At 45.3% G+C, this 14,056-nt stretch overlaps 1 protein-coding gene across 1 annotated transcript; it reads left to right on the top strand.

Moving 5' to 3' along the window:
• The first annotated feature begins 496 nt into the window (after positions 1–496).
• Positions 497–6,937, top strand: LOC119221043 (inward rectifier potassium channel 2-like). The gene is made up of 2 exons (XM_037477451.2): positions 497–657; positions 2,552–6,937. Exon 2 carries the CDS (start codon positions 2,800–2,802, stop codon positions 4,117–4,119), a length of 1,320 nt encoding a protein of 439 aa, XP_037333348.2. The 5' UTR covers positions 497–657; positions 2,552–2,799; the 3' UTR covers positions 4,120–6,937.
• The last annotated feature ends 7,119 nt before the right edge of the window (positions 6,938–14,056 follow it).

Genomic DNA, 14,056 nt, shown 5'->3' with positions numbered 1-14,056 from the left:
ATCATGTACATGTAATTAAAGTATGCCAACAATTACAGAAGGCTTATGTCAATCACATAATTCGATGCCAGCGAGCATGTTGTTCTCTCCTCTGTGGCCCTACATTGCCACCTTGTGGTCACCGAGTGCAATTTCACAGCAGAGGTAAGCGTACTACGAACGTATCTGTATCAGATTTGTTATTTAACAGAAAATGCCCAAAACAATAGAGTAGTTTCACAAATTGCATATACCAGGTAAATTCTCCAGGCGCACTTCGCACTCACGTTGACAGACGGTTTTTGTTCCAACGTCATGTTTCCTTATCTCCTCAAAATGAGGGTTTTGTTTTCATTCTCCTCGTCTCCCACTCTGACAAATGACGCACCTTCCATTTGGGCTCGGAACCTCAAACAAGCGCTACAGGTTTCTATTGGCCGTCGCTGCAGCGGGGGGGCGGGGCCAAACACACGCGCTACTGAGGCTCCCTTTGCAGTGACAAACATCTTCTTCAGTATTGGTGGAGACGGTTATGGCAAAATTCGCAGTGACAGACGGGAAGCTAAGTGAATATAATAAAAGAGAAGCAAAAATTAAAGTGCTGCAGTGGGTGTATGCGGCGCATATGGGACGTATTACAACAAGGAAACGACAGACTTGCGCCGCTATAACCAACAGGTAGGTGTATTAAGCGGGCGGGAGGAGGGGGGAGGTGTGTGGAATGAGTAATAGAGCTACACTGCAATTACTGAACAGTGTCACTGTAAAAAAAAAATTGCTAAAACGTGTACTGTGATCAGAATCATTGAAATACAGAGAAATTATGATGATTACCATTTTCATTTTTAGACTGTTCTCTTACTGCAGCGTGCGGGATGTGGACTGGACGATCTATAATTTAAAGTAAATTCTGTAGCCTAACGATAAATAACGATGGCGAGTGATCTTTTTCTAGTTCAACTACAATATTATAGTTACCAAACCATATAAATGAACTGAAATTCTACAACGCTTGGTGCCCGTAAAAGCGTATAAGGAAACATCCTGTCTGTTGAATGATTCGCCATAGATATTGATTGGTGTTAAAACAAAATAGAGCAGCTTTATGTAACCGGTTTCCATCTGCCTCAGCTGTTCCCTCTAATTGAGAACACATGCAAAACAAACAATCTCAGATTGTGCAGCCTCTGGAAGCCTCAGTCTGTCACCATGTACCAACCTGCAGTAGCATGTGATATAGTGAGCAGATAAGCTCAGTAACCAAGATCCCAACTGCAATCAGAGTTGGAAAGTGGGAGCTATAATGAGCTCATATATCACATGCGTATCAACACAGAAGCTAGAGATGTAATTCACACTTGGGGGTCACCTCTGTGCAAAAAGTATGCACTGTTTGCTGCAGGCTGCATTGGATAAAAGTATCCCTCGAGTGCTCTCCCCTCTGATGGATGTTTTCCTCTTAATTTCTCTCCAGTCATATAGTGTAATGTGTGCAGGCTTTAGTGCAGTCTCGTGTTTCACTTGTCTGAGTGCCACAATTGGATAAAAAAGACTTGGGCAGCTTGCTCCTTGGATAGACCAAAAATGTAAGTAATTCATTTAAACCAATAAACAGTAAGGCCAGAAACAACTACAATCAGGGAATCTACTGAACCTAATTATTTGGCACCATTTGAGCTATGAGTAAATGGAGCCCCATATTCCCAATAGTGTGCATGACATGTTGCTATTTCTTCTGGCCCCGGCAGTGACATCATTAGTTGAGAAAACAAAGGTGACGCAGGCGACTTGTGACCTTGTTCTTCGTATGTTGTCCCCAAATTAGTTTTGATCACTTTAGTTTAATGCACGCAACATTAGGTGGCGCAATAAATAAATACATTTAAATTAATTTTAAAAAAACATTTAAATATTTATTTAAATGTCACCTAGACTTGGATGGATATTTTAATTTGGACACAATTGACCCTTAGATGAATCAGAAGTGGCGATAGGGAGTTATTTTGGCACTAGCAGAGCATATCTGGGTGACCATGGACTTTTGTAGCCTGTGGTGCTGCATTTTAATGGACCTCTCCTGCCACATACACCAGGTCAATAGCTTTTCTAATTTAGCTGCCCTTGCTGCCCTATTACATATGAGGCAAGGTTAGCGTGGGTTTCAGAGAAAACGACCCATCCTCTCTGAAATGCTGCAAGGTACATTAAATTCTGTCCCATGACGCAGTGATAAAAACTTTGGCTCTGAATTCATTATTCATTTACATGTGTCACTGAAACTAAAAAATGTGCACTTCATAACCCAGATGAAATAGCACTAATGTAATAACGAGTCTAAAAGCATGCAACATGTCCGTGATGACACACATCTGCACGCGGCTGCTGGATTAACATGAACTTGTTCCTTGATTAATATGACAGCTCCACCTGCCTTATTAATACTCATCCCGCATCGTCACCTATCTGCGCGCACTGTTTGTATACTTGATGTGCGTGTATACTTGAACTGTGAGCTGCGCACTGCATCATATTCCTCTAAAACTCTTTTCCTCTCCATGTGTAACTCCCACAGCCCATTTCACGGATGAGGTCCAAAGCAGCCGTCAGAGAGGAGTGAGCTGCCCTCGCCGAAGGAGCACAGCGCGCCTGCAGAACCACCGGCCCGCCCTCCACTCTTCCTGTTGCTGCAGGATCGAGTGGGCAACATTTTCTACTTGAACGAGTCCCCGAGATCTTTCGAAACTGTTTCTCCAACGCTTCTACCGAAAACTTAGACTGTTTTCCACAGCAGAACCGGCCCAGCCCTCCCAGGCGGAAGCAATGGGGAGTGTGCGAAGCCACCGGTACAGCATCGTGTCCTCGGAGGAAGACGGCATGAAGCTGGCCACCATCGCTGTGCCGAATGGCTACGGGAACGGCAACGTCAGCAAGGTGCACACGGAGCGCAAGCATCAGAACCGCTTCGTGAGGAAGGACGGCCACTGCAACGTGCAGTTCATCAACATGAGCGAGAAGGGCCAGCGGTACCTGGCCGATATCTTCACCACCTGCGTGGACGTCCGCTGGCGCTGGATGCTGCTCATATTCTGCCTCTCTTTCCTGCTGTCGTGGTTGTTTTTTGGCTTTGTCTTCTGGGTGGTGGCCCTCTGTTACGGGGACTTGAACAACAAGACTCAGATCTGTGTTTCCAACGTGGACAGCTTCACCGCTGCCTTCTTGTTCTCGGTGGAGACACAGACCACTATCGGCTACGGCTATCGCTACGTGACAGAGGAGTGCCCCGTGGCGGTCTTCGTGGTCGTCTTCCAGAGCATCGTGGGCTGCATCATCGACGCTTTCATCATCGGTGCCGTCATGGCCAAGATGGCCAAGCCCAAGAAGAGAAACGAGACCCTGGTGTTCAGCCACTACGCTACGGTGGCCATGAGGGACGGTAAACTGTGCCTGATGTGGCGCGTGGGGAACCTCAGGAAGAGTCACCTGGTGGAGGCCCACGTCAGGGCCCAGCTGCTCAAGACCCGCACCACCGCCGAGGGGGAGTTCATCCCCCTCGACCAGATGGACATCGACGTGGGCTTCGACAGCGGAATCGACAGAATCTTCCTGGTGTCGCCGATCACCATCGTGCACGAGATCGACGAGGACAGCCCTTTCTACGAGATGAGCAGACAGGAGCTGGAGACGTCGGAGTTCGAGATCGTAGTGATCCTGGAGGGCATGGTGGAGGCCACCGCCATGACTACTCAGTGCCGCAGCTCCTACCTGGGCAGCGAGATCCTGTGGGGCTACCGCTTCGAGCCGGTGCTCTTCGAAGAGAAGAACTACTACAAAGTCGACTACTCTCGCTTTGAAAACACGTACGAGGTTCCCAGCACGCCCCACTGCAGCGCCAGGGAACTAGCCGAGAGGAAGTCCGATGCGTCCAGCTCGAGGAACTCCTTTTGCTACGAGAACGAAGTGGCTCTCGAAAAGGTCGAGATGGAGGAGGAGGAGTTTGACGTGGAGGAAAACATGGAGGCGAGGGGCGTCGAGGTCGGTGCGCTGGAGCGCACAAGCACAGACGTGGCTTCGGACTCTGAAGGCAACCTGGACTCTTTGCCTTTGGAAACAAGGCCGCTGACAGCAGAATCTGAAATATGACTGCAGGTATAAAAAAAAATGTAAAAAAAGAAGGCAACTACCACGGTGTATGTTGAAAAAAAATGAATCTGATCCTGATTGGCTGTTCTTTATGATGCATGACAGTATGTAAAAGGCTGCGATTTGAGGATGCAGTTCTGTATGCAGACGCTTGTGCACAAGACACCATGAGACTCCACACACGCTGTATGTGATGGTGAAAGCGCTGACAAACGGAGTGGTGGCATGGAGCTACACGTGTAACATGGGCAGGGTGCCTTCCCTCGCACACTGTGCAGTCTACCCTTCTTAGAATATTTTTTGAAAAATAGAGTGGAGGTTCAGCAAAATGCATCCAAGTGCAAGGGCTAAGCGCTCAACACCTGACTAAAGTATTTAAATATACATCTATAAAAAGGGAACCTAAATCAAAAACCAACCCAAATGTACGCATTTCTAGTCATTTTAAGTCTGAGCATGTTTTGTTAGACCATCCACAGCATCAAACCTCCTGCACAAAGGTCACCGTTAGTTAATGAGCTGGTCTCTTAGCAAAGTGTATTTACGGCCCTCCTCAATGTGGTGGTCTTGGTGTTGCTCCCCTAGCTGGACACAGGAAAAGACAATATGCTCCTCCGGGCTATCATCTCGTCCCAAGTTAGCATCTCTTGCAACGTGCGCCTTAACAGAAACAGTCTCAGTCCTCAGTGTGTAGGCACTCTGAGCACACACTGCAATAAATGTCACAGGAGGAGGAGGTATTAAGGGGGGTTTCACTGGGCAGAATACTGCCACTTCTTGCAGGTCTTTATTGTTTTATGTGCAATACAAGAACGTGACAGTGAGCTCAACCCTGAGCCAAGGTCATGAATGTTGGCGATAAGTGCTGCTAAGTTACATATTATACACTCACCGGCCACTTTATTAGGTACACCTGTCCAACTGCTTGTTAACACTTAATTTCTAAGCAGCCAATCACATGGCGGCAACTCAGTGCATTTAGGCATGTAGACATTGTCAAGACAATCTCCTGCAGTTCAAACCGAGCATCAGTATGGGGAAGAAAGGTGATTTGAGTGACTTTGAACGTGGCATGATTGTTGGTGCCAGAAGGGCTGGTCTGTGTATTTCAGAAACTGCTAATCTACTGGGATTTTCACGCACAACCATCTCTAGGGTTTACAGAGAATGGTCCGAAAAAGAAAAAACATCCAGTGAGCGGCAGTTCTGTGGGCGGAAATGCCTTGTTGATGCCAGAGGTCAGAGGAGAATGGCCAGACTGGTTCGAGCTGATAGAAGGGCAACAGTGACTCAAATAACCACCCGTTACAACCAAGGTGGGCATAAGAGCATCTCTGAACGCACAGTACGTCGAACTTTGAGGCAGATGGGCTACAGCAGCAGAAGACCACACCGGGTGCCACTCCTTTCAGCTAAGAACAGGAAACTGAGGCTACAATTTGCACAAGCTCATCGAAATTGGACAATAGAAGATTGGAAAAACGTTGCCTGGTCTGATGAGTCTCGATTTCTGCTGCGACATTCGGATGGTAGGGTCAGAATTTGGCGTCTACAACATGAAAGCATGGATCCATCCTGCCTTGTATCAACGGTTCAGGCTGGTGGTGGTGGTGTCATGGTGTGGGGAATATTTTCTTGGCACTCTTTGGGCCCCTTGGTACCAATTGAGCATCGTTGCAACGCCACAGCCTACCTGAGTATTGTTGCTGACCATGTCCATTCCTTTATGACCACAATGTACCCAACTTCTGATGGCTACTTTCAGCAGGATAATGCGCCATGTCATAAAGCTGGAATCATCTCAGACTGGTTTCTTGAACATGACAATGAGTTCGCTGTACTCAAATGGGCTCCACAATCACCAGATCTCAATCCAATAGAGCATCTTTGGGATGTGGTGGAACGGGAGATTCGCATCATGGATGTGCAGCCCGCAAATCTGCGGCAACTGTGTGATGCCATCATGTCAATATGGACCAAACTCCCTGAGGAATGCTTCCAGCACCTTGTTGAATCTATGCCACAAAGAATTGAGGCAGTTCTGAAGGCAAAAGGGGGTCCAACCCGTTACTAGCATGGGGTACCTAATAAAGTGGCCGGTGAGTGTATGTTTAGAGGGAAATCTTGGAGCCAAAAATGTATTATGTCTTTTAAAGTATCTATTTTGAAAAACTATAATGTTATTTCTAGATGTAGACGAGCATGATTCTATCAATGTGTTTTCCAAAGCTTTAATGTACTTTTTTTCCTCTGCAGAGAATTTTCCCCCCCCACACAACAGCAAAGACTGTTTTAATAACTTAAAGCCAAATGTGTGCATGTATTTAAGCAACAAAAACCGGCACTCATCTGTTAGTTGGTGTTGATATGAAACCAGACTTTATCCTACAATGGTTGATTCTGACGTAGTCTGCTTTGATTAACGTCGGCGCACTTGCAGATCTTGGCACGTGGCGGCCGTGGTTATTTGTTATTTCTGAAACGGCACTTGACTTCAGTCTTACATAAAAAGGGCCTTAAATGTTTCTTGACTGTTTTTGTGAGACATTTACGCTTAGATCAGTGAAAGCCGAACGCTGTACTGCTTCTTTGCTAAAGGGAATTAGAATTAAAACATTTCATCTGTTCTCAAATTGACACTTCTCCTGTCTTAGCTCTTCATTTTTCTACAAGGGTCTTCCTGCCTTCCTGCACAAACCAGAGACTGTACAGTTTTTTTATTATCTTTTGTAAATTATTATGAAAATACTGTGTATTAATATTGCAGTTGTTGAAAACAGTTTAGGTCCTTTTTCAATAAAAAAAAACTAAAAATGAACTCTTTTTTTATTGTAAACAAACAGTATTAGACTATAATCATTAGAAACCCTTCTATGTTTACCCGAGTTAAATGATGTGCAAGAAGTTTCCACTGATTTGCATTTTGACCCATAATGTGTGACATCTGGAGACCTGCTCTACGGTTTTAGCTGTGCTCCTCTAATTTGGAACCCGCGGCCCAAATTCCAGACTGCTGGCCGTCAGAGCTCACACAATCATTTACTATAGTTCAAAAGGCTGACTCCATCCAGCCCTGTGAAAAAGCCCACAGAGACCCCAATGCGATATCAAGTCGCCTCCGCCCAAAGTCATTTTCAGGGACAGCGATGGAAAGAAGTCTCTCCACCCAATCTAAAAAAAAAAGAAAAGGAAAATAAGTGTACTCTGCACTAAGTGTCACAACGCCGAAGTCTACAATCAGCAGATGCGATTTGAGCAAATCAATTCAAATATATACGGTGTAACAATGCTCACTTTGTCCTTTGTTTTTGAAAAGAATGAGAAAACACGGCATGACACAGCCAGCACCTCTGCATCGGTGTGCACAGAATGCAGTGAGTTGTGATCCACGCGGTTGTACCAGAGGTGGACGTGCGCCTAATTGAGTTAGTTTCCATCCACGGCTGCGTTCCGCCAGCATGAGACGCAGTCGAGGGTTCTATCGATCTGACGCGTCCGCAGCGGGGCGGTGAGCCGGTTTGATTTGGTTCTACACAGGAAGTGGTTGCTGCCTCGGGGCATTTTCCACATTAGCCAATGAGACCGCCACGGAGCTCCGGCCTGGAGAGGGAATGAGGACTCTCCCTTTTCTGATCAAAAATTGCATTTTGATTACTCAACGTTAAAGCTAATGCAGTTTTTCCGCAGTGACCTTTGCTGCTGTTTTTTCGGCGTCTGAACCTCCGGGAACGACGCGCTTTGCTCGGTTTGTGCCGGCTGAGCTGTTTGAAAGGAATTGACAGCCAGCGTTGGCCACAGAGCTGCTGTCAATGATGCCGATGACGTCTCTCTGGCAGATTCCCCTGAACGGGCTTATTAAAACGCAGGCCGGTCCGCTTGACCTTTAGACCAGATGGATGAATATATACATTACGTCAAACGCGTGATCTTGTTTTGCGCTAAATACAATCGGCCATTTGTTTGAATAAACACATAAAGGGAAGCGGACCTATTGCATGCTACGGTAGTCAGCGTAGATGGAAAGAACTCCACGAGTCACAGTGTGGTATTTGTGCTATTATTACCAACTTCAAAAGCTCAGAAACCCCCCTGGTTCCATCTCAGTACTTAGAGAACTAAGAGACATTATAAACACATCAATTTAAAATGTATAACCCCAGGCTTATTTATCTCTCAGGAGGAAGTGTGTGTAGTCTGGACAAAGTCTTGGCTGAACACGTTTAGAAAAGGTACTTTATCAGAAGAATTATCCAGCATCATCTTATGTGGGGCACATCCACAACCTGCAACATTATAAATAGCTGTGGCTCAATGTGTTTGGCCTAGATTCATGTTTTGAATGTGCCGGCGAGGTCAGAAAATAATATTTTTCAGATAAAAAGAGAGTGAAATCTCTGTTGGAGAACTTTCTAAGTCATCTATATTGCCGGGAGACATTAAGTAGAAGGAAGTCAAATACAGCTGGACTGAACTTCAGTACACGACTACAATGAAGCACTCGCAGGTTTATCCCATCATCACAGACGTCATGCAATCCTGCCTCACACACACTCGCCATTTCTTGCTCCCTCCAAGAAATCTTGACGGCATAGGAAAGATAGAGCTGTAGCGACGGCGCTCGCTAATTGCACCAGTTGAGTCAAAAAGACTTATGGCCTCAACAAGTCTGGAAGTGGGTCAGAACGTGCGGACAGCAAACTTTTTCTAAAGCCTGGTGGAGCCCGTCGGACTGGGAGGGCCACAGGAATAAGTTCATCATTATCGGTTATCGGCATCGTCACCTGCCCCTCAAATGACGTGACTGATGACGAAATCCACACAAGACACCATCCATGCGTGCAACGGGATTCAATAAACGACATCATTCTGATGGGGGCTCTGACAGTGGCGCAGACACCTGCTGTGTCAGTCGGTCAGTGATGGCAGGGGAGGATTTTTCACACAGGGGGGGGGGGGGCAAGCAATGATGCTCACCTGACACTGAGGGGTGATCCTGATGCCATTCGTCCTGGGACCTGTCAGCCAACATGAAACAAACAAACAAAAGACAACGTTGTTAATACCTCGGGAGGTTTCTGAGTTTTTAATACGTTCAATGCCTTGCAATTGTTTTTAAAATGCCAGCAGGGTGATTTTGTTGTTGTACTTGCTTGATGTTGGGGAGTTTGTGCAAAGTTGTTGCATTTAACATATTCAAATTTGGTTCTTCATAATGAGCAGCAACTAAATGGAATGACAAAAATAAAACATTTGTGCAAAATATTGCTTTAACAGAGGCTGAGAAAACATACTTTACTTTGAGTCTTCATATATCTGTGCTGTTAATACATTTGAAGCTAATAAATTATCTGTACTATCTATTGTCTCACTTGCTTGTTTTCCCCTTTTTCCCTGCATTTAATTATAGTTTCAGATTTTTGAACTATAATAACCTTACACATGCAAACACGTAAACACTCTCTCTCTCTCTCTCTCTCTCTCTCAAACACCTGCTGACACTTATTTGGGCTCTATCCTCGACAGCTGAGGGTCTCCAGCAGGTACAATATGTTGGACAGGTTTCTGGGGTTTTTCCAGTTCCCGCGCCTGCTGAAATATAATCTGTACATTCATTCCCAGTGGGGACGACTCACCCACGTTAACCTAAATAGTGTCTGACCATCATGCATGGCTGCTGGTTTAATGATTCACTTCACCGTTTACCTTGTACGTTTGTGTCTGAGATTGTTTTCCTGCAGGTTCTCGTTGGGGAAGAATACATTTACAGCCTTGCAATCTCGATGCTGTATCTCAGCAGTCTGCTGGTCTATTAATGCCGCTGACCTTTACCCTTCTGGCTCTGGCTCCTCTGGCCTTAACAAATACATTTCGAGCCAGGAAACAAAAGTGATACCTATATGCTGGTCGTTGGCTTCTGAACACAGGCTCCCTGTAACAGGAGGACTTGGCTCCGTGTGGGGGCTGCACTTTGTTGCAATGGAGGCGCATCGGTGAGTGAGCCACATCAGTTAACACAAAGACATTCATCAATCCCGCCATAACAAGGCCCTACGTGGGTCCGCTAGGGCTCAGCATGCAACCACGGGTGCCCTCTTTTCTGTCTCTTTTTCCTTAAACGTTCCTCTGTCACTCTTATGTTTTTGAGATGAACTATTGTTCCATCCGCGGTTACCCTATCGGGATCTTTAGAGGGTCTCCATGTAAATTAACAAAACTCATGTAATGTGAAGCAATGAGGAAATCAGAGTATACAAAAGTCTTTGGGAAACATCGGAATTAAAAAGCATGAGATACTTGAGAAGGGCTTGTTTGTTTTATGAGGACAGCTGAACTGTGTCCAGTCCTTTGGTGATTAAGGTTTCCATCAGACTGGTCAAGGCCAACCAGCCTCTATGTTACTACATGAAGGACCACCAGCTGCACTGAATCCCTCTCAAGTTGGTCCGACAGGACGGACCGAATACTGACATGTTGTTACATAATGATGTGAGCACAAGGCAGAGATCCTGGGAGATTAGTAGGTACGGAATAGTTGGATTAAACATGTTTCAAATTATTTGATCAAACTATATCCATGACTGTTACAGCTTCCCCTGAGGATTGAGCCTGTTTCTGCTGCTGGCTCCATGTCACTGCTCCATTCAGTCTTATTGCCCCTTTTTTTGTGGAGGGAGCTGACATCTTTCCGTTCTTTGCATGGCCCATCCGCCCTCTCAGGACGAAGCAGCTTGCTCACCTAAAAAGAGCCCAAGACCGACCCCGCAGCCAAGGTTACCGTGGCAATGTCTGGGCAACCGGCGACGTCACCTCCAGTGTGGATCTCTCTGGAGCACCAATAGGGAGAAACTTGCAATCAAACTCTCACTGTTGGTTCAGTGTTCAAAGATAGATGAGGGTGGTAACAGTTCGACACATGTTTTGGTAGTCTAGTGGGAAATGTATGTCTGTTACTTTCGCTGTTATTGTAACAGTTTTTGTTCTATTTATTTGTAATTAAATTCTACACAATATCAATTCCTCTCCATTAATCTACAGTATTTCTATATTTCCAGCACTCCTGCAGAGTGACGTTTCCATCACGCAGCAGTTTGTGTTTTAGTGTTTCCGTCAGCAAATATTGTCTTGCTTGCATGTTTACCAGCCTTAAGCAAGTAAAATAGTGATGTGAACATTTTGTTCTAAAGCCCACCGCGTCAATAGCCTCACAAGCAACGACCTAGTAAACCTCAATTGGATATCATTTTATTCTTTCAGATCCATATGTAATTGTTAATGTGTCACTGTTTTGGGAGTTGAATTAGCATTGGAAACCTTCCGGAGATCTGCTAATGCCCGGTGGAAATGGTGTCAAAGATTCAGATCTCTGTCCAGAGCCAGGATAGATGCCTCATGCTGTAAATGTTGATCAGAGACCGGAAGTAGAAGTTGCTGCAGCAACACAGACACAAATAGACACAAGGCAAAGTGAATGTGATCACCCTCCTCCCCAATTTAGATTTAATTCACACAGAACAAGATCAGATGATCCAATCAGTGATGACATTGAGCCAGGTACCCAGTGTAATCGGACACCAGGGAGGACTAATCATGCCCATTGCTCCACCCTGTTATGGAAAGCCAATGAAATCCCTTCCAGACGAAGCAGATGTCATCTTTTCTACATAAAATTATCTTTACCCCGGGCCTCAAACCTACTGGATGCCGATTGTCCGTTGGATGGGGTTCCATGGTGTTCCCCGAGTGGCGCAGCGAACACCACCTTGCTGTAAAAGCAATTTTGTCGGCCGCATTTTTTTTTCAATTAAATAAGATAAGTGTTAATGAGCAAACAGCCAACTGATTCTAAAAATAACGCCGAGCGATTTCATCAGTCTGCTCTGAATGCAATTTCTCCCAACAAGGAGCTTATTCCTTACGTCACAACACAATTTTCTCTCCTGTTCTGAGATTACAGAGGTGGCTTATGCTTAGTTTAAGCACCTCTGCTATAAAGAAAAGCAGTACGACAGAAGCTTTGCAGGAGATGACATCTGTTGACCTCTGTTTAGAAACGCCACGGGGCAAAGATAGATGGATCACGAGTGGGCGACGCTCGACGTCACATTTCTCTGCGCGGAGCGATCGCAACACACAGGTTTATGTCGCGCATCCGTGATATCAGCATTATCAGTGCATGGGCTCGGTATCTGATCCCTGCGCTACACACAGCTAAGTCCTGCCTCGCGGATGAGCACAACACGCACTCTCCTGGCACGATGCCAGAGGCGAGGGTTTAATTAATGCAACGTTTTAGTACAGGTTTTCCATGCACACTTAGAGGAACAGGTAACAGGAGAATGGCAGCTTTAGGATGTCCTCGGTGTGGCGCCTGTGTGATCAGATAATCAACGTTGTGTCGTCGTCGTCGTCACTTGCTACAACAGACGAGTGGCACGAGGACCTGAGATTAAAAGTGTGGCTCGTTTCAACAACAGGCGAGAATTGAAAGTTTTCTCACCATGTGGCTCTGCGCGCATGTGCGCGTGAAGCTTTGTACTTTTTTTTTTTTTGGCAACTTGAAAGATTACTTGGTAAAGGAGACACAGCGGACGGCATCATCCTCTTTCCCGGAAGCGAGGATTATGTGTGTCATTTAGATATTGGCAGACTTGGGAATAATCTGAACAAAAGTAAAACGCTTACGTCGCTTAGTCTATTTCAGTAACAGTACGTCACCCTATTCATAAAAAAGGGACAATTACTTTCCATCAGCAATAAAAAATAAATAAAAAGATGTTGGGAAACATTGAAATTAATCACTCTGCAAAGACCTCTGGAGCATAACTGACTTTATTCCTGGAAATAAAGATGTTCCACTTTCCACTATGAAACTTAATCCTAATGCCTAACGCCTACCTCGGTCACTGCAAAACTATAGTACACACTTCGGCAACTTTTTGTTTATGCATTTTTACTCTTCTGCTGGTGTCCACTTCGGGTCAATTTAAAAGTTTTTCTTAAATTGAATAGTTGACTGCACCTTTTTCTTTTATTATTTTAAGAGTGGCTGCATAAAAAGACACAATTCCCATAGGAACAAAGTGATAGCTATACAACCAGATCAGGCTTCATCACATTTAGAGGGAAGAGGAGAGGTTAAAATGTAAAATGAAGCCCCAGCAGTCCAAATCTTTTTTAGTCCGGTTTGTTTTGCATTAACAGGCACAGACTTGCAGCCTTGATGAGAAGCATCTTTCTACACTCACTCTCACTGGGGACATGCGTGATTCCATTGGACCTCTGGACGGCCTCTCCTTCAGGAAAACAGCCCAGGTTAAGGGGGGGGGGGGGACCTCACTCCAGTGTCAACAGCAACAGGTGTGTGCAGAGGCTGAAGAAATACGGTCTACATTCACTGTAATCTGTTGCGAAGATGGATCCTTTCAATTGAACATGAAGTATAGACAACTGCAGGAAAAACGAGCAAATCCAACATATTCAGTGACTAAGAGCAATTTTGCAGGAATCTGTAGGCCGGGTCTGTTGTGTAACTCACAAGTCCGAGTTGCAGAGAAATACTGAACAGGTCAGCAAATGTTGATTTTTCTGCGATGTTAGAGGATGTAGCCTACTCTACTCCTTGTTACTATGGGACGGTGATTCATAATAACTTCTAACCCAAGACAGGGTACTAAGATGTTGTACAGCCATCGTAGCATATAGAGGTTCTAGTAGCTCTGTGGGCCTTCAGACACGCTGACCTCTCACAATGACCACGCTAATATTCTAAAGCTAAAATAACGACCATCGGAAACTTACACAGAACCCTAATTCAAAAGACAAGTGAAGCGACGGACAACACAAGCACGTTGGCGTATTATGTATTCTCTATTGTTTACCATGGTCACCATCTTAGTTTTGAATCATTTCGCCATGGCAACATTTGCTTACAGTACAG

The sequence above is a fragment of the Pungitius pungitius genome, chromosome 12 (assembly GCF_949316345.1).
Source record: "Pungitius pungitius chromosome 12, fPunPun2.1, whole genome shotgun sequence".
NCBI lineage: Eukaryota > Metazoa > Chordata > Actinopteri > Perciformes > Gasterosteidae > Pungitius > Pungitius pungitius.
The sequence above is the reverse complement of the archived record's forward strand: the minus strand, read 5'-3'. Positions and strand labels throughout refer to the sequence as shown.

Coding starts and splice junctions, on each gene's coding strand:
- LOC119221043 (XM_037477451.2), top strand. CDS start 2,800: ATGGGGAGTGTGCGAAGCCACCGGTACAGCATCGTGTCCTCGGAGGAA.